Source organism: Colossoma macropomum, unplaced genomic scaffold, assembly GCF_904425465.1.
Source record: "Colossoma macropomum unplaced genomic scaffold, Colossoma_macropomum, whole genome shotgun sequence".
Taxonomy (NCBI): Eukaryota; Metazoa; Chordata; class Actinopteri; order Characiformes; family Serrasalmidae; genus Colossoma; species Colossoma macropomum.
In genome coordinates, this window is record NW_023494784.1 from 9,659,028 (window position 1) to 9,677,487 (window position 18,460).

Sequence of the window (18,460 nt, forward strand, 5' to 3'; positions counted from 1 at the left end):
CAAATATGTACTTTTGCACTGGGAAAAAATTATTTAAGGTTCACAATCAGACCTTAAAACCACTGTTGTACCTTTGGGGGAACATTTACACTGTTTGTACCTTGATGAATGAAAAATGGACCTGCACAGAACCTTTATTTCTAACAGTGTAAAAGTTCATGATGAACAGACATGTTCATTAATCTGGGAGGCCATGCCCCCAGACCCCCCGAGTACAGGCTTAGCCAGCCCTATTCGTGAACCTCTGTTGACACCCCTGAAAGTAAAGTAATGAGTAATGATACAACTTTTCCCAGGAATCCGTAAAGTAATTCATAGTTAGTCATTTTAATTGATGACTTACTTTGAGTAGCTACTCCAAAGCTTTCAGTTTGGAGGTAACTTTTGGGAGAACCTTTTTGGAAAGTACTGACTGAATTAGCTGGAGAATTGGGGCTTTCTATCTGTATGTAGGGCACTGGTCTTTATCTTCAGAGGGGTGTGGGGGGATGAACATCCTGTGTTAGTGTGGCCTGAGCAGTGTTAAGAGAAGTGAGTGACAGGTGTGAGTTTGCATAAAATGGCCGCTCTCTCCCGTGATGCCCAGCTGAGCTAGCCAATGGGGTGTGGTGATGTAGCGGTGATGCTGTCAGGTCCAGGGGTATATAAAGTAAAACTACCGTGCTAGCACTTCTGAGCAGTTGAAGCATTCCCAGCCTTGCCTCGGGTGTAGGGATTGCAAGGGAAAAAGCAAAACTACACGGATACCAACCTGTGTAGTTTTGTTTTTTGGGGGGATATTTCCGAGGCTCAACCATTCTCACACTGGATTTTCTGAAATCATATCTGGATAAGGAGTTTGTTTCGGAAGATAATACCCCCTTGGGCTCCGTCCCCACAGTTCAGGGCACTCTTGTGGATACAAGTAAGTAAGCTTTGTGCCAGCGGAGTGCTTTCCGTCTAGCTGTTTTCTGGTGTGCTTTTTTATTATTTGCAATGACAACAAACTACAAGAAGAAAAAATAGCAAAGCACTGGGAAAGTTGACACGTTGTGTGGTGGCTAAGCTATGGGACGATCCATGGGTGGATACGTTTTTAATAGGCAGTAATTGGTCTTAGATTGAGGGGGTTTCATCCCTGAAGGTTGTTATTTGGTGCAATCATTTCAGAAAAGCTTTTCAGAAGAAAAGCCAAGAATAGCCTGTGATAGCATAAGAGTGGTGTTCCAGCTGGGCCACAATGTCTTTTTAAGGGAATCAGCAGCAGGGCTATCAGTTGCACCCCCAGCTATGTGCCACATGGTGACTGTCAATCAAGTGTGATAGAGCTTATTTTTAGACTCTGCCTTTTGTGACACTGGGTCTTCAGTATCTCAGAAAGTTTGTACAATTGAAAATGTTCCTAATTCAGTACAGTAGCTGACCTCTAACCTCTTTAGTTATAAACCTGAGACCATTGCAGTGACTTTGTGCTGTTTGGATGAAGTCAAGGGTGCAGATGATTTATGTTCCATCTGTATTGCATATTGATGGATTGTGGGTCTGCTTTTGATGTTAATGACTTGGCTGTGTATTGTTGTGACTCCTAAATTGGGACTTTTGTGAATTATGAGTTTAGATTTTTTCAAAAATTTGCTTTTCTTGCTATAAAAAATAATTTCTGCTGGAATGTACAGCCACATTTTATTATGATACTCCCCTTATCTAGAAATGCTATAATTGATTTAAACAAATCAACGTTAGGGCAGATTTAAGATTGAGATTTTGGATTAACTTAATGATTAAATTTAGGTTTAGGATTAGATTTAATAGAATCTATGTTCAATGTTCAATTTAGAGTTCATTTGCATTTATATTTAGTTAATTTAGTTCAAAATACTGTGAGCATCTACAGGGAATTCTGAAAATAAAATGTTACCAAAAGTACATGAATAATATATTAAGAGCAGTTTTCATGTATGAGTGTTTTGCTTTTGTTGGTTTAACCATGAAACTGTTTTGATGAACTGGTTTAATAAAATTTGACCGCTATAGAATTGATATAACTTAACATACATTGTACATTCAGAGCAACTTTATGTGAACATCTGACAGCTTTCCTTTTTAGAATCTGGCATAGGCACTGCTCAGACTATTTTAGGTGAAGGTCACATGTGTAGTTGGTCAGCCATCTTAAAAGGTGATTATAAAACTGCCTTCCTAGCCATGCATTGCACTCTCTTAATAGACTGACAATAATGGTTAACATTTTTTATTGATGGTGATTTTAAAGTGTCTCACCAGATGTTTTAATTTACTGTACTTTGCAGGTCACGCAATGTTACATGTACGGTTTAAATGCTCAAACTGCTTCATGTTATTTATATCGGCTGCATCAATGACCCTCCTTAAAACTGACTCACCAGTATATCATCACTGCCGAGGACAAAGTGGTAACTTTACAGGAGAAGAAAAAAATGTTTTTAATTTTTACCGCAAGTTTATGTAACAAGATTTGTTTCCAAGTAATTTTGCACTATTTCTGTTGGTCCATTCATCACGAAACAATGTATACGACTGGCATTCTCTAATTCTGTTCAAATAAATAAATACATAAATAAAAACAACAAAAATGGTGAAACATGGTCACCAACATCATAAGAGTAATGCCTGAAACTTCAAAATGAAAGTCTGAGCGAGTACCACATTGGCAGAAGGTGTCGGATGTGAACAGCCATTGTAAAAAAGCTATGACAAGCACACAGCAGAGTGTGAGGAGAGACAGGCACCAGTTGTTACTGTCATGTCTGTGAGCTGTCAGGGGATGCGAGGCCGGAGTGTTTGGCCTAACACCCAGACCCAATGGAGCCACTGATCTCTCAAGTGACAGGCTGCCCTGGGCCAGGTGCTGCGGAGTCATATCAACGATTAGTCAGTTTGACCACAGCTAAAAATACGTCGCTCATAACTGTTAATTTCCTTATAATTGCGCAAGGCTTATTCCAAATGCTGTTTATATAGGGATTGGTAATCAGTGCTTTGTTTTGTCTTCTCCTCAGGGTGCCTACCACCATGACAACAAAGGCGCCAACGTTTACACAGCCGCTTCAGAGCGTTGTGGCACTTGAGGGTAGTGCTGCAACGTTCGAAGCTCAAGTTAGTGGTAAGGAAGCTTTCCAAGTTCTTCTGTCTCCTCAGATCAGTGGTGTATTGTTGCTAAATGAGCTTAAAAAGGATTTGATGATTATTCAGGATGAAATTACCTCAGATTTCCCAACCTTAGCACTCAATGAACCATCCCACCAAATGTCCTGGTTTTCTATCATTTGGGTTTTGTGGGAGGTTTATTGAACTGTCTTTGAAGTTTTCACACTTTTTCAGCTGAAATAGCGTTATGGACAGAAATGCTCACGGTTCAGACCCAAACTGATACATCTATAATCCTAGTCTGATTATTTTAAGCAACATTAGGATGGAAGTTTGCTTTGGTGGCATTTCCTAAAGACAGTTTTTTAAAGCAGTGCTTATACATTGCTAGTTTGCTTTAGTATTTTTTAAAATTCAAGACAGACCTGTAATTATACTGATAGAAGCTGACATTTTCACAAGCAACAGAGCTGTATTTAAGATGACCCTCTCGTTTCCAGGTAATCCAGTTCCTGAGGTGAGCTGGTTTCGTGATGGCCAGGTTCTTACTGCTGCCGCTCTGCCCGGCGCTCAGATCTCGTTCAGCGAAGGCCGCGCTGTTCTGAGGATCCCCGCCGTGACAGCCGCACACAGCGGAAGATTTTCTGTGAGAGCCACCAATGGCGCTGGACAAGCCACTAGCACCGCTGAACTGCTGGTTACAGGTAACATCTCATTTACAAGCCTTTATCTTTTGTGTAAACAGGCAGTGGGAGTCTGCTAAGTGTGTGTACTCACTGATATTGGAATGGGAAGCTTATTATAGATATACTATACTATCAAAAACTATGAATGCGGTGGTTTTAATTCAATGTTTCACACACAGCGTGGCCCTAAATCCAAGTAAACAGGGCTAATTCTGCTCTTGTTTTAGTGAAACATGCACTTGTTCAGTGTTTAAGTACTAACAGTATTCACAATATGCTGGTGAAAGCATATCAAGATAAATATCATCCTATTGCCCACCCCAAGTGCTCTGCTGTTGTATGCTAAAGTTTGAACACCCCATTGAAATTACATATTTAGTTAACACATCCTCTACAGGAATCAAACTTAAATATGAAAATTTTAGTACACAATTTCTTGAAAATATTCAACATAATGGGGAAAAAACATCAAATCAAAAATTTGTCATTAATTTTACACAGTACAATTTTTTCCAGTACGTTAAACTCAGCAAATAAAGAATAATCTTAATGAATAAATTAAAATGAATAAAGTCATTAAAATGTGCGGAGGGTGTCCTGTGTAGGTTTGTTAACTTATTTTTACTAAGAAAATCAACAAAACATAGAATTTGACCAGAGGTGGAATTTGACCAAACATTTGCATGTACGGTTCATAGTCAGTGATTGTTGACTGTGAGGTTGCTGTAAAGCTTATTGATCAGTATTGCTACTAACAGCAGGTTCTAAAGACAATCCAATTTTTGCAGAATTTTCTCGATATATGTTCTGTGGTCCTTCAGTGCTCGTTTTCATACAGAGTATCCAAAATAGCCTTTATAATAATGTATACAGTGTACATTTCACTTACCATGTAAGCATATATTGAAGTATTTAGCAGTTGCAAGTTGGCGCAGCTTTGAACTCTTGGCAAGTGCTGTAACAGGAGAAGCAGGGATTAGGTGTGCAGTTCAGGCTTTTAATGATATTACTAGTTTAAATGGAGGCCTCTGGCAATGAAAATTGGATATGCTGTCAAAGATAAAGACTGATATCATTTCCAGAGGGTATTAAGGACAACTATATATAGTACAGTACAAGCAGGCTGTAAATTAGAGCACTGGATGTGAATGTTTTGTAAAGACATTCCACAGAACCGCTGCATTTTAATGCATGAAGAGTTAAAGCTTTGTGATATACAGTTTGCTAATGTGTTTATACTTTTTAGATTCTTTTTTGTGTGACTTTTACTGGCTTTTTGTGTTTATTACCGGCTTTGGTCCTTGTGTTGAGAGACAATAGCACCAGACTCTGCATCTAAAATTAAGGTCCTTTCGGTTGCTCTCTTATGCATGAACTAATGATGCAGTAACAAACAGCTGAGCAGTAAACTGTCTTACTTTTGGTGCCCTGAAATGAGCACCATGTGTAAAAAGTCACTCAATATAGAGCCAAAATTTATTTGCATAGCACTTTTTTTTTACAACAGACATTGATCAAGCTTTCAGGTTAACTTGAGTTTTATAGAATGAGTTTTATTCAAGAGTTTTATTGTCATATGCACAGCAGAAATAGGCAGTTACACTGTACAGTGAAATTCTTACTTTGCTGTTCCTCCATTCACCAATATAATCTTAATATAATCTTAGAATAAAATAGAAGAAAATATAAGAATAACACTAAAAACAATAGTAAAAAAGTAAAAAAGTACAGTTATATGTGCAAAGTCAGAAGAAAATTTAAAGTTACGCATGTGTATGTGCAAGTATGTAGAGCAGCGGTTCATAAAGTGCATGTTGCAAGTAACAGATGTAAACAGTAGTAATAGATGTAAACAGTAGTAATAGATGTAAACAGTAGTATATCTGACCTTTTAGTAAAGTTTCCCATGCTAATATCATGTTTTTGATGTAGGCTAAAACAGAGAGTGGCTGGGTGGATGAAGGTGGGTGCACACTGGGTGAATGGTTCACTAATGTTAGCTGGCTCACTTGTTGCTATGTTTGCTTTCATGGAGGCCTCATTTTTATTCTTTAGTAAAGGAAGTGGGTCTATTTAGAACCATGAGTTCTATGTATATCCATTTCATGCTTAAGTGGTTCTCTGCATGGTGAAATGGTTCTTCAGATTGATGGAGAATGTGTTGTATGTAAAAATGGTTCTATATAGCACCAAAAAGTGTTGTTCTACTGTTACAGGCTTGACAGTCTTTGGGGCTATATACACACTTAAAAAGATGGTTCTTCAAGGGTTCTTTAGTAAAGAAAATGGTTCTGTATAGAACCATGAACACCCAAAGAACACCTTGCATGATTAAAAGGTTCTTTGCATCATGAAATGGTTCTTCAGATTGATGGAGAATGTGCTGTATATGGTCCTATATTGCCCCTTTTTTGAAAAGAGTTCTATATAGCACCAAAAAAGGGTTCTGCTATTGTTACAAGCTTGACATCATAACAATAGAAGAACCCTTTTTGGTGCTATATAGAACCCTTTTCAAAACCATCTTCAGCACATACTCCATCAATATGAAGAACCCTTTCATGACGCAAAGAACACTTTAATGATGCAAAGGGTTCTTTGAGTGTTCATGGTTCTATATAGAACCATTTTCTTTACTAAAGAAACCTTGAAGAACCGTCTTTTTTACGTGTGTAAATAGCCCCAAAAACTGTCAAGCCTGTAACAGTAGAAGAACCCTTTTTGGTGCTATATAGAACCATTTTCACATACAACACATTTTCCATCAATCTGAAGAACCATTTCACCATGCAGAGAACCATTTAAGCATGAAGTGATATATATAGAACTCATGGTTCTAAGTAAAACCACTCCCTTTACTAAAGAATCCTTGAAGAACCATTTTTTAAGAGTGAGACTTGGCTTGGAAGTGGGAAGTCAGGGAAGTAAGGGAAGTATTCGTACGTTCGAGCTTCCAAGTGGGAAAAATTAGGCCTCCATGAAAGCAAACATAGTTAGCAACAAGTGAGCCAGCTAACGGTAGTGATATGAGAGGTAGCTTTAATGTTCTTGATGTATTTACTTTCTCAAAACAGTGAAAATTACTGACAGCGTTATGGATTTAACCAACTACTATGTCCATATGTTGAAAATTTCTTTCAAAATACAGAAGTGGTTCTTTATTACTATTAATGCTGTGAGCAGCAATGCTGACTAGATGTCATATGCTAATCAGGGAGTTGAGAACACAGCATAGCGTGCTAATAACCACATAATGTCAGAAAACATTAAAGATAAGGAAATATCATGTGGTTATTAGCTCACTATTTTATTAGCATAGCTTTTAGCTCCGTAAGCTAATAACCACAAAATGTCAGTAAACATTAAAGATAAGGAAATATTATTAGCTCACTATTCTATTAGCATAGCTTTTAGCACAGTGAGCTAATAACCACATAATGTCAGTAAACATTAAAGATAAGGGAATATTATGTGGTTATTAGCTCACTATTCTATTAGCATAGCTTTTAGCTCCATGAGCTAATAACCACAAAATGTCAGTAAACATTAAAGATAAGGGAATATTATTAGCTCACTATTCTATTAGCATAGCTTTTAGCTCCATGAACTTATAACCACATAATGTCAGTAAACATTAAAGATAAGGGAATATTATTAGCTCACTATTCTATTAGCATAGCTTTTAGCACAGTGAGCTAATAACCACATAATGTCAGTAAACATTAAAGATAAGGGAATATTATGTGGTTATTAGCTCACTATTCTATTAGCATAGCTTTTAGCTCCATGAGCTAATAACCACAAAATGTCAGTAAACATTAAAGATAAGGGAATATCATTATGTGGTTATTAGCTCGCTATGCTATTAGCATAGCTTTTAGTACAGTGAGCTAATAACCACAAAATGTCAGTAAACATCAAAGATAAGGAAATATTATTAACTCGCTATTCTATTAGCATAGCTTTTAGCTCCATGAGCTAATAACCACATAATGTCAGTAAACATTAAAGATAAGGAAATATTATGTGGTTATTAGCTTGCTATTCTATTAGCATAACTCTTAGCTCCATGAACTTATAACCACATAATGTCAGTAAACATTAAAGATAAGGGAATATCATTGCTAATTTAGCTGCTTGACTAATGCGGATTTGACATGATATGCTGATCAGGGAGTTGAGAACACTATTCCGATTTTCCGAGTATGAATTCCCAACTATGGGGGAATTTTCTTTCTTTTGTCCTAGTCTGAGACGGGCAATTATGAGTTACGAGCTTCAGTCAAATGCAGCATTAGTCAAGCAGCTAAATGAGCAGCGATATTCCCTTATCTTTGATGTTTACTGACATTATGTGGTTATTAGCTCGTTATGCTAAAAGCTATGCTAATAGCTAGCTTTGCTAAAAAGCATGTGACATAGGAATGTATTTCTGCCTGTTACTGTTATTCAGCCTGAAAAGTGCATTATTTCATTCACATTGTCTGAGTTATGAAAAAACTACGAATGCAAAAATTCTCTCATTTAAAACTAATTAAAACCACACTACTGTGCTAATGCTACAGCTCTGTTAGTGCCAATAACTATTAACCCAGTCCTGTCAGCATGGAAACTGAAAGCACATTGAGAATGTGTTGGTTATCACTTTTTAATCTAAAAAGTTGTTGTAGAAATCATGAATGTTGTTAATATTAGAATGTTATCCTTTAATAGATTAACAAGACCGCTAACAACCTCTATTATTCTTTGCTAGTGCTAATGCACACTGATCTTCTGACAGACACTCGGCTGCTGCACGCAGGAGAAAAACAGCTAAAAAACACGGTTAAAATTCTTGGTACAGCAATACTTTAGAAAGCTATGAGTCTGTGTAACTTGACAAAGGAACATTTAACAAAAGTGAGGGTGTCTTTATTATCTGAAATCAGCTTAAGGGGTGATGTTAAAGCATGTGCTTAAGCGCTCATGCATTTGCATGCTTATCTAATCAGTTTTCCTGCTGATTGTGTTGTATCAACATTTCATGCTGTCTGCGTTTCCTTAAATTATTGTTACTGACATTATGTTTAAATGTGTTTCTGTATCGTGCAAATACAAAATGTTTAAGAGTATATTTTACATCAGATTATATTTTAATGTATTTTTGCCCATTGGTACACAACATGTCGCTGTTTTTGGAAGAAAACCTTGCATCTCTAAAATAGTAACTTTACAGGAGAAGGAAAAAACCTACTTTACTTTTAATGAAAGTCAACGGAACCAGAAATTTTCCAAGTCATTTTGTCATTTTGGGCCGTTTGTTTTGGTCCAATCATCATGAAATTTACATACAATGTAAAGGGTAACAGGTATTTTCAAATTATCTCAAAAACTGAAAAAAAAAATGGGGATAGGAGGTTTTCTTCCGACAACATCGATATGCAAAAGTGTCCAGACACCCCTTCAAATGAGTGAATTCAGCAGCTCTAAATGAACCCATTGTTGACACAAATGTCAGCTAGAGGGGTCTAAAGCCCCCAGCATTGGATTGTGGAGAGTGGAACTGCATTCTTTACAGCGATAGAGATCCATCCAGTACCTTTGGGATGAGTTGGAGTGATCCAGAACTGGTCATCCAACATCAGTACCTGACCTCACTAATGCTCAATCAAATCCTCACAGCAATGTTCCAACAGCTAGAAGTCTTTCCAGAAGAGTAGAGGCTGTAACTCTCTGTTAATATCCTTGATTTCAGAGGAAACGCTGGATGAGCAGGTGTCTACAAACTTTTGGTCATGTAATGTATATATAATTCTTTATGTTTTCTCAATCTTTTTCAGCGGAAACTGCGCCACCCAACTTCATTCAGAGACTACAAAGCATGACTGTGAGACAAGGAAGCAGAGTGAGACTGGATGTTCGTGTAACAGGAATCCCTACACCTGTGGTAAAGTTCTACAGAGAAGGAGCTGAGATTCAGAGCTCCGCCGACTTTCAGATTGTTCAAGAAGGAGACCTTTACAGCTTGTTGATTGCCGAGGCCTTCCCTGAAGACTCTGGAACGTACTCTGTCAGTGCCTCAAACAGCAGTGGACGGGCCACTTCAACCGCAGAACTGCTGGTTCAAGGTACTTTTTGTTATTTCTTACGAATATGTAAAACATCTGGAGTTCTTAAAGCTGTCCTAAATGTGTTAAAGTGTCGCAACTGACTGTATCTGCTACACAGGTGAGGAGGAAGCCGTTCCTGCAAAGAAAACTAAGACAGTTATTTCAACCTCTCAGATTTCACAGGTCCGCCAGACCAGAGAGGAAAAGGTAATCAGTATTCTTGGATCAAAATTGCACAACATCATTCGAGATTGCTCTGCTAAACTCATATTTTTGTTTATTCCACAGAGAATGGAAGCTCATTTTGAAGCTGCAGCCATGCAAATGCAAGTAGAGGGAGGTGTTGTGATACAACAGCTGGCTCATAAGACGCCTCCTCGTGTGCCCCCGAAACCAACCTCCAAGTCCCCTCCATCTCTTGTGACTAAAGTTTCAGCTACTCGTCACCAGTCCCCATCTCCCGTGAGGCATGTGAAGGCACCCACGCCAACTCCTGTCAGGTACCCTGTCTCTTAAATTTCACCATAAGATGCCCCAAGAGCAAGGTTCTAATCAAACTCTGATAACACTTAAAATAACACGCCCAGATATATTGCACGTTAATCATTTCCTGATAGTTGGTTAGGGATTGTTAATAATTATATATAAGCTATAAATCACTGCTGTCGGAACAAAAACTCTTATCTCCAAAATGGTCACTTTACAGGAGAAGAAAAAAACATACTGTACTTTTAATGTAAGTCTATGTAATCAGACATATTTCCAAGTAATTTGGGGCCGTTACTTTTGGTCCATTCATCATGAAATTTACACACAATATAAAGGGAAACAAGCTTTTTCAGATTATGTCAGAAACTGAAAAATGTCAAAAATACAGATACAAGGCTTTGTTTCGGCAACATCGATATGGAATGAATATGTACTGTTTGATTTTTAGGCATTTATTTGCTGTCTTAATTTAAAATAATTAAATTTAATGATAGAAATGTTATCAATAATAATAGTTTGTTATTTGATAATTATAACCTACAGTTAATGAATTATTGAACTTGAAATATGAAGCATGTACTTATCCATAAACATTATTAACTTTTTCTTATTAATTAATCATTGGCAACTTCCAACATTTTGCAATATATGTAATATATTTAGGTGTAATGAGTAATTAAAAACATTTTTTAAATACGTTATGAATTTCAGTTGTAACTTTATAATAGGAGTACTATTAGTGATTATTAAAACTTACAAAAAAGTGTATATTAACAATTTAATAATGATTATCTAAGCATCAAGGAACAGTTTACACAAAGTACCGAGATAATAAATAAATAAATAACTACTTCATAATTTAAAACCACAAAAATACAATTACTAAGTAATTATTAAAGGTGATTTTGAAGTGTTTGTATGCAACTAAGTAAATCTGTCTAATATTTCAAGATATGTAATTTTACTGTTACTGTTAATTATTTGTATGTCACTAAGTAAATGGTTACTAAGTGAAATGGAAGATATACAAATGCATATGTAACAAATAAATGATTTTATATTTAACAATCATTAGATATCAGATTAAGTTGCTATTTCTAAGGGCATATTATCATACAGTATTGCTGATATTCTTAGGTGTTCAGTTAGAATGTGATTTAATGACGAGTTAAGCATCAGCAGTGGACCATCTGTAGAGTTTTGTTCCAAAACTTTCAAGAATGTTCTTTTTTCATGATATACTTAGTGAGGAGCATGCTTTACATATACAAGAAATGTCAGTGCTATATCATGATTAATAACACCTTTATTAGTGAAATAAAAATGTGTTTTCCACTAAATGTCAGCTGTTATTCTTTTCAGTCTTCAAAATTCTTACGGCTGGATATAATTAAACTCCTCAGTTCTTAGTGTAACATTTCTGCCTATATAAATATTTTGCTGTCACTTACTACTCATTCTTTGAAACATTTTCCCATTTTGTGTTTTCAGAGCCGTATCACCCTCCACAAGACTGTCTGTATCACCCATCAGACCAGTGAAGTCCCCAGTATTGATCCGCAAACAGGTCACAACCAGTGCTGAAGTCCTGCCTCCGTGGAAACAGGCCGGCTACGTGTCTGAGTCCAGCTATGCAGCCAGCATGGCAGCTCAGGTCCAGACTTCAACACAGATGCGCATGGAGCAGCGCTGGGAGGGCTCCATTGCCATGCAGCAACAAGTCAGTGGCGCTGCTGTCAAAGAGGTAAAAATACCCCTTAAGGGACCCTTTTTGCCATTGCTTTGCATGCTTTGCATCTCATTTGTTGTTCAGTCTGGGCTGTTTTTTATTGGAGCCATAGGTATCTTTTTTGAAGCTTTTAATCTCGATTGATACATATGTAAAAATATGCTGCTAGCATGTGATGTGAATATGTCTATGTGTATTTCTATTGATGCATATATCTCTACCTGCAATGCAAAAGAACTGCTTCATGATCCACACTGACTTTTGTCTTGCATCCTAATTTTACCTGCATGTGCAAAAGGAACAGCAAAGCATGGATGACAAATCTGTTGCTGTTGCCACCGTGGTGGCAGCTGTGGACCAGGCTCGTAGTCGTGAGCCTCTGCCTGGCTCAGCAGAGCCTCTGCCTGGCTCAGCAGAGCCTCATGGTGTAGAAAGCAGCACTACTACTGTCCTTCTCGCACCTCCGACCGAGCAGGTAGTTTGGTCTTTCAGTGGTGTGGTCATTCATCCGACATGTTCAATCACCCCCATTTTTGCAGAGGTGGGAGGAATAGCCCAAAACTAATTCTCAAGTAAAAGTCTTTTTACTTCATTGAAATAATGACTAAAATAGACGTAAAAATAGCCTAGCAAACAACAAATAAGGTATCAGGGCAGGTTCCCTATAGAACTTCAGTGCAAGTAGTAATAGTTCCGGCATCTATCAGCACATGAACTGAAGTTTGTTAGGCTCTTTTCTTTTTTTGGGGATTGTTCTGTTCTAAACTACAATGCAAATCAGGTTAGACTTCTTTCTGCACAAACATGCTTAAATATAAGGAATACTATTGAACTCAGGAACATGGATAACACTTTTTATAGTACCTTAATGCTGAACTATGCCATTTTTTTTCAATTCAAAGAGTTAACACTATTGAGACAGAAGAAAAAAAAAAACACGCTAAAATATGGTGAGCGTGCTGCCACAAGTCACCCTGTAAAGCTGCAAAGAGTCATTTAAGTCAGAGGCATCAGGTCGGGTTTGGTGGGAATTTTTCAGACCGCGTCATATGTCTTTACGTGTTAACATTATGTGCACACGCTCAAAAAGAAGGTTTGACTTGATGTTTAGGTCTCAAATGCAAAATCAACATTAGACCAATGAAGATATGACGGTAGTAGATAACTCACTCACAGACATTGTTCTTCACCAGGTCTTGACTGAGTTCTCTTTTAATCGTTGGATTCATTTACTCAGTGAAGAGGTCTGAAGCACAACCCACGTTACAAAACTTTCATAGGGTACTTTTAAGTTTTAGGTATAACCCTAAATGCTTAACTAAATTGTGCTGAAACATATAAAATGTTCTATCTGTCAAGGTAAAAAAAGGACATGGTAAAATACTTCATAATTATATAATTATTTGGAGTAATATAGTGGTAAATACAAACATACTTATGCTACCTTTCACTGTAATCTTTCGCTGTAATGGTAAATAGGAAAATAGGAAAACCTACCTAAGTATCAAGTAGTTATATGGAGTAAAGAATGCAAATTTGTAAATGGTAATAAAATTTGGTATTTATACTTGCATTTCCCATGTGAGCGTGCATTATTTAAGACATAATCCAAGTGCAAAATGTGTATTTGCATTTGCTTTTTTGTGTATAATGGCTGGAAATTTTTCTAATAGACAAGAAGTCCTTTTTGACATTTAATTTTTGTTGTCTTAATGGTCTGACTCTGACACAAACTTAATGACAATCGCCCTTTTGCAATTGCATTTCATCGTCACGCTTCAGCTCAGCTAAAATTAGAAAGTATTTTTTTAGTAACTCTGTAAGTAACTCTGTTTGTAATTGCGTTTTAAGAAGAAGTGATGAAAAAGTCTAAACTTCCTGTTGCAATCATATGCAAGCGCAAATACACATTTTGCATTTGAATTTTAATGTAAGTCTTAAATAATGCACACTCACAGGGGAAATGCAGTTGTAAATGAATATGGGACCATTATTAAAAAAAAAAAAATACACAGCTAATTGGAGTTTGTACCACACACTTGTCCAGTTAATACCTACAAGTCATTTAGTCATTTCTTTTAAACATTTCATTTCATCATTTAGTCACTGTACTTTGGAACATACTATCATGTTACACCAAATAATTACCTGGTACTTTGGAGTACCTCACACTTAGCTGGTTAATGCGTAGACTGTAACGGACTGTAAAACAAAGCTTTAACCGAAAGTGCAAATCCATCCCAATTTTACTTATGTGTAACTATTTACTGCCCACCTCTGCATTTTGTTCTTTCATTGACCTCTACAAAGTGAAAATCCATTTTGGCTTTAAAACCACTGTTTTGTGCATTTTCATTCATTACTCTTTTTCAAACTGTATCACCTTTCTCACCACTGTGAAGAGTTTATTTTTTTCAGTGCTCTTGTCTCTTGTCTCTCTTCACTTGCTCTTGTCACACAAGAACATTAAGAAAGAAATTATTTCACCTCAGTGTTAGTTTGACCTTTTTTCCAAGGTTGTAGTCTGAAATATGTCTTTTAATACTTTTTGCTACATTGTCTTTAAAGCACATTTATTTTAAAATTGTTTAGCATTTAACACTTAATTCATCTCGGACATTGCTTATGTTGAAAATGAGCCAATTAGTTTCCTTCTGGACATAACAGATCAAGCCCATGGCAAAGGTTTCATCCATGGCAGTTCTTGAGCAGTCCAGTATGAGAGAGACCATTGGGGCTCTCTCAGAAGGCACGACACATATGGAAACATCACACACACTTGACTCTCAGGAGCAGGTAGTTCACTTGTGTTCTGACCACGTTCACCGTGTTGCACTATGAGTTGAAGTCCAGCATTTCACCTAACATCACTGTGAATGGGTGTCCTTTGAGGTGCACTGTTGGGTACTTTTACAACCTCCACTCAATGATGGGTAAAGTAATGTGGCGATGGCACATTTGGTACTGTCTGTGGTTTCTCATTGCTCACCCCACTTACTAACTCTAGACACATTCCTTGGCCACCTGGGTTCAACTTAAGCTGGTGTTACATATGATTTTGTTTTATTGAACTTCTTTGAATTTACCCACATCTGGATCTTTATTCATCTTTTACCAAGCACAAGAAGTCTGTCTATGTGCTAGATTGTGATGGGTCCTTGTTGTTGCCAGGGTGGGAAAAAGGCTGGAGCCGTGGCTACGGTTCTTGCCGCGGTGGATCATGCACGTGTGCGAAAGCCTGCGCATGTTGAGATCGCTGTGGCAGAAGAAGAAATAGATATGAAACAACAGCAGGCAACTCTAGCTGTTAAGCAGCACGTCACAAGTAAAACAGAGGTGTTGCAGGTTCCCAGTGTCGTGGCAAGCACTACGTCCGAACAAACCGTTCATGTCACCCAGGTTAGAAGTTTTTAATGCCTACACTTTCATGTGATAATAGATGATGATCATGTTTTTAAAAGCCATCAACTCATTTTCTGTTGATTTGTGATAGATCCAAAGAACTACTGAGGTTAGGCCCCAGGTGGATACTGGACTCGCCCCGTCCCCAGTTCCACATTTCACAGTTTCAAAAGTTACAGTTCCTAAACCAGATCATAGCTATGAGGTAAGCTTGAGTAATATCAAGCAAGCAGTGAAACCCCAAGCGACTGCAATGTCACAATCAATATCTTTAAACTCTATAAAGTACTGGATAAAATGTTCTCAAGAGATACCGATTTTAGGTAACAAAGGATCAAATGTATTGACATTGATCGCCATTTATAGTATGACAACTATGCCTCAAATATGAAAATGACCCTTAAGATGGGTATATACTGCTTGCCTGACAAACATCTTTTCTTAGTTTTAGAAGCTTCCACATAACATAAACAAAATCTGTATTAGGTCTAACTCTTAACATCATACGACATTATATCATGTCATCTGGGATCAACAATGCATTGTAAACAAAAATAATCCATCATTTTCTAGCTCCAAAAATAATGTCATATAAATCTACCTAACCTCTTTTTCCCTAACTCTTTTTACTAAGACTTCCATTACCCATTCCATCCAATAATCCTCTAGAAGTCATCATGGATGCTTTCCATTTGGAGTGGCTAATCAAAGCAATGATAAACCATGTCATTTCAGTCTGTGGTGATAACGCTGCTCTCCTTGGGTTGGTCAGGTTTCAATAGCAGGCTCTGCTATTGCCACCCTGCAGAAAGAGCTCTCTTCTACCTCCACTGCTCAAAAGATCATCAAGCCCGTCAAGCCTCCAACTTATAAGGTCGAGACGAGAGTGACGTCACAGCCGACTCCTTCTCCTTTTAGGGACACTACTGAGAAATATCACTTGCGTTTCGACACAGAGTTACAGAGACAGATAGGTGCCTCATATGCAGGGGAATGGGAGACACAGGTTTGTAGACTGGTGATGCTTGCTAGCCAAGCTAATGCTTGTCATTAATCTCACAAGTGGCTGTCCATTGATTTTTATTCATTTATTTATTTATTTTTGGTCATATCATTACCTGTGTGGTCACTTCAGTTTAGTCTAACACGTTTTCTTTCAGATTTTACCTGGTTAACTGAGGATTTCTCCTTCACATCTACCTGCTTCCTCTAATCACATTAGCCACTTGACATTCTGAACATTTTCTTCCTTTGCAACATTGCCTCGTTTAACCCACTTCCCACTGCTAACTCACTGCCTGTGACCCATGATCCCAAAGTAATTAACACCTTGTTTATATCCCTCAGGTTCTTGAGACAGCAGCAATCCCCTCAGCTGCCAAAGAGCCAGTTATACCCCCAACTGTTGTTGTTGTAAGTATTTGCAAGTTTGCAAGTTATTGGTCTGCATGTGTCCTTTTGGAATTCAAATTAGTGCATTAATACATGTGAGTAGGACATTTGCACACTTTCAAAGAAAAAACAAAGTGAAAACATGGCTGTAGTATCCATTTGTTTCTGTTCAGGTATAATGACATAATACATTCTTACTCATTACTTAATGAATTATTATTATTATTACTTTTTCTGTTGATTTAGTGTGGGATATTTATTAGTTAATTTCTGCTCCCACATTTCTCAATGAGAAATAAGTACAGTGAAGTTCAGTAGAGCTACTTATTGCTTAAAAGGCCATACACAAAAATGAAAACAGTAGAACCATCAATGTTTTAAGGCATATTTCTACTTGGTGACCATATAGCTTCTGCACTTTTGTGAAGATCATTAAGTTGTATGCCAAAGTTTAGATACCCCAGTGAATTTGCATGTTTTGTTGATCTGAAGTTGAAAATTGAAAATAAGATAAAATTCATTAGTATATGTGGCACTATTCATAAATTTGGGATCACTTGCCACATTAACCATTTGTGTTATTTTATATACAGTAATATCTTACAGTAGTATTATATGGTGTAGATTTCAATAGTACTAATATTACTTAACTATCTGCCAAACAATGCTTCCGTTCTGATATTCCAAATATGGTGAATTCTTGATATTAATTTTATTATAACTTAATTTTGAATGCTGTACAGTTTTCTTAGTCATTTCAGAATCATCTACAGCACTGTTCATTATTGTGGATCACCCTCGTAACATTTCTTCATTTTTATTTACAGCTTCTGAGTGTTATTTGAAATCTGTAAAGTTGTGCAGGTCTAGCATTTTAAAATAATTTTACACATTTATCTGAAGCCAAAATGTTCTAAATTCCAAACCTTTGAACGCCAGTGTCCATGCATTCAAATTTAAAACTTGCAATAAATGTGTCACTCATCTTGCCTTACTCATTGTTTAATGTCCCTTGAAGGAACATTCAAACCTATTGACAGTCTCTATCTTTGTATTTTGGTGTACACTGATATTAAATGCTAGCACGTCTTTTTAAGCAGAATTCTTTTGTGTTTTGTCATTCAGGGATTGAAGAACTTGACCGTTACTGAGGGAGAGTCTGTGACTCTGGAGTGCCAGATCTCAGGCCACCCCACACCTGGCATTATGTGGTTCAGAGAAGACTACAGGATTGAGAGCTCCATTGACTTCCAGATCACATATGAGAATAACTTTGCCCGCTTAGTGATCCGTGAGGCCTTTGCTGAGGATAGTGGCCGTTTCACTTGCACCGCCACCAGTGAGGCTGGAACTGTCAGCACCTCCTGCTACCTCCTTGTTAAAGGTAGCACTCATTAAAACATACATTTTTTGGCTTAAAATTGTGATCTGTTGAACGTTTGTTACAGAGACTTAGTTTCCCCTCTTCCTCCTTCAGTGTCTGAAGAGATTGAAAGCCGAGAAGAGGTTACTATGGAGAAACAGTAAGTAGCAAAATCACAAAAAGGCAAGAGCCAATGACTACCATC

General features: G+C 37.3%; 1 protein-coding gene across 1 annotated transcript in view; it reads left to right on the forward strand.

Annotated features, from left to right (window-relative positions):
- Nucleotides 1-665: 665 nt before the first annotated feature.
- ttn.2 (titin, tandem duplicate 2) overlaps nucleotides 666-18,460 on the forward strand; it is a 180,173-nt gene continuing 162,378 nt past the window's right edge. Inside the window, exons 1-10 of the mRNA XM_036572840.1 lie at nucleotides 666-904; nucleotides 3,018-3,121; nucleotides 3,606-3,809; nucleotides 9,611-9,898; nucleotides 9,999-10,087; nucleotides 10,169-10,380; nucleotides 11,861-12,113; nucleotides 16,848-16,913; nucleotides 18,018-18,276; nucleotides 18,370-18,415. Of these exons, the coding sequence (XP_036428733.1) occupies nucleotides 3,031-3,121; nucleotides 3,606-3,809; nucleotides 9,611-9,898; nucleotides 9,999-10,087; nucleotides 10,169-10,380; nucleotides 11,861-12,113; nucleotides 16,848-16,913; nucleotides 18,018-18,276; nucleotides 18,370-18,415 (1,508 nt within the window). The 5' untranslated portion in view covers nucleotides 666-904; nucleotides 3,018-3,030. The remainder of the gene's footprint in view (nucleotides 905-3,017; nucleotides 3,122-3,605; nucleotides 3,810-9,610; nucleotides 9,899-9,998; nucleotides 10,088-10,168; nucleotides 10,381-11,860; nucleotides 12,114-16,847; nucleotides 16,914-18,017; nucleotides 18,277-18,369; nucleotides 18,416-18,460) is intronic.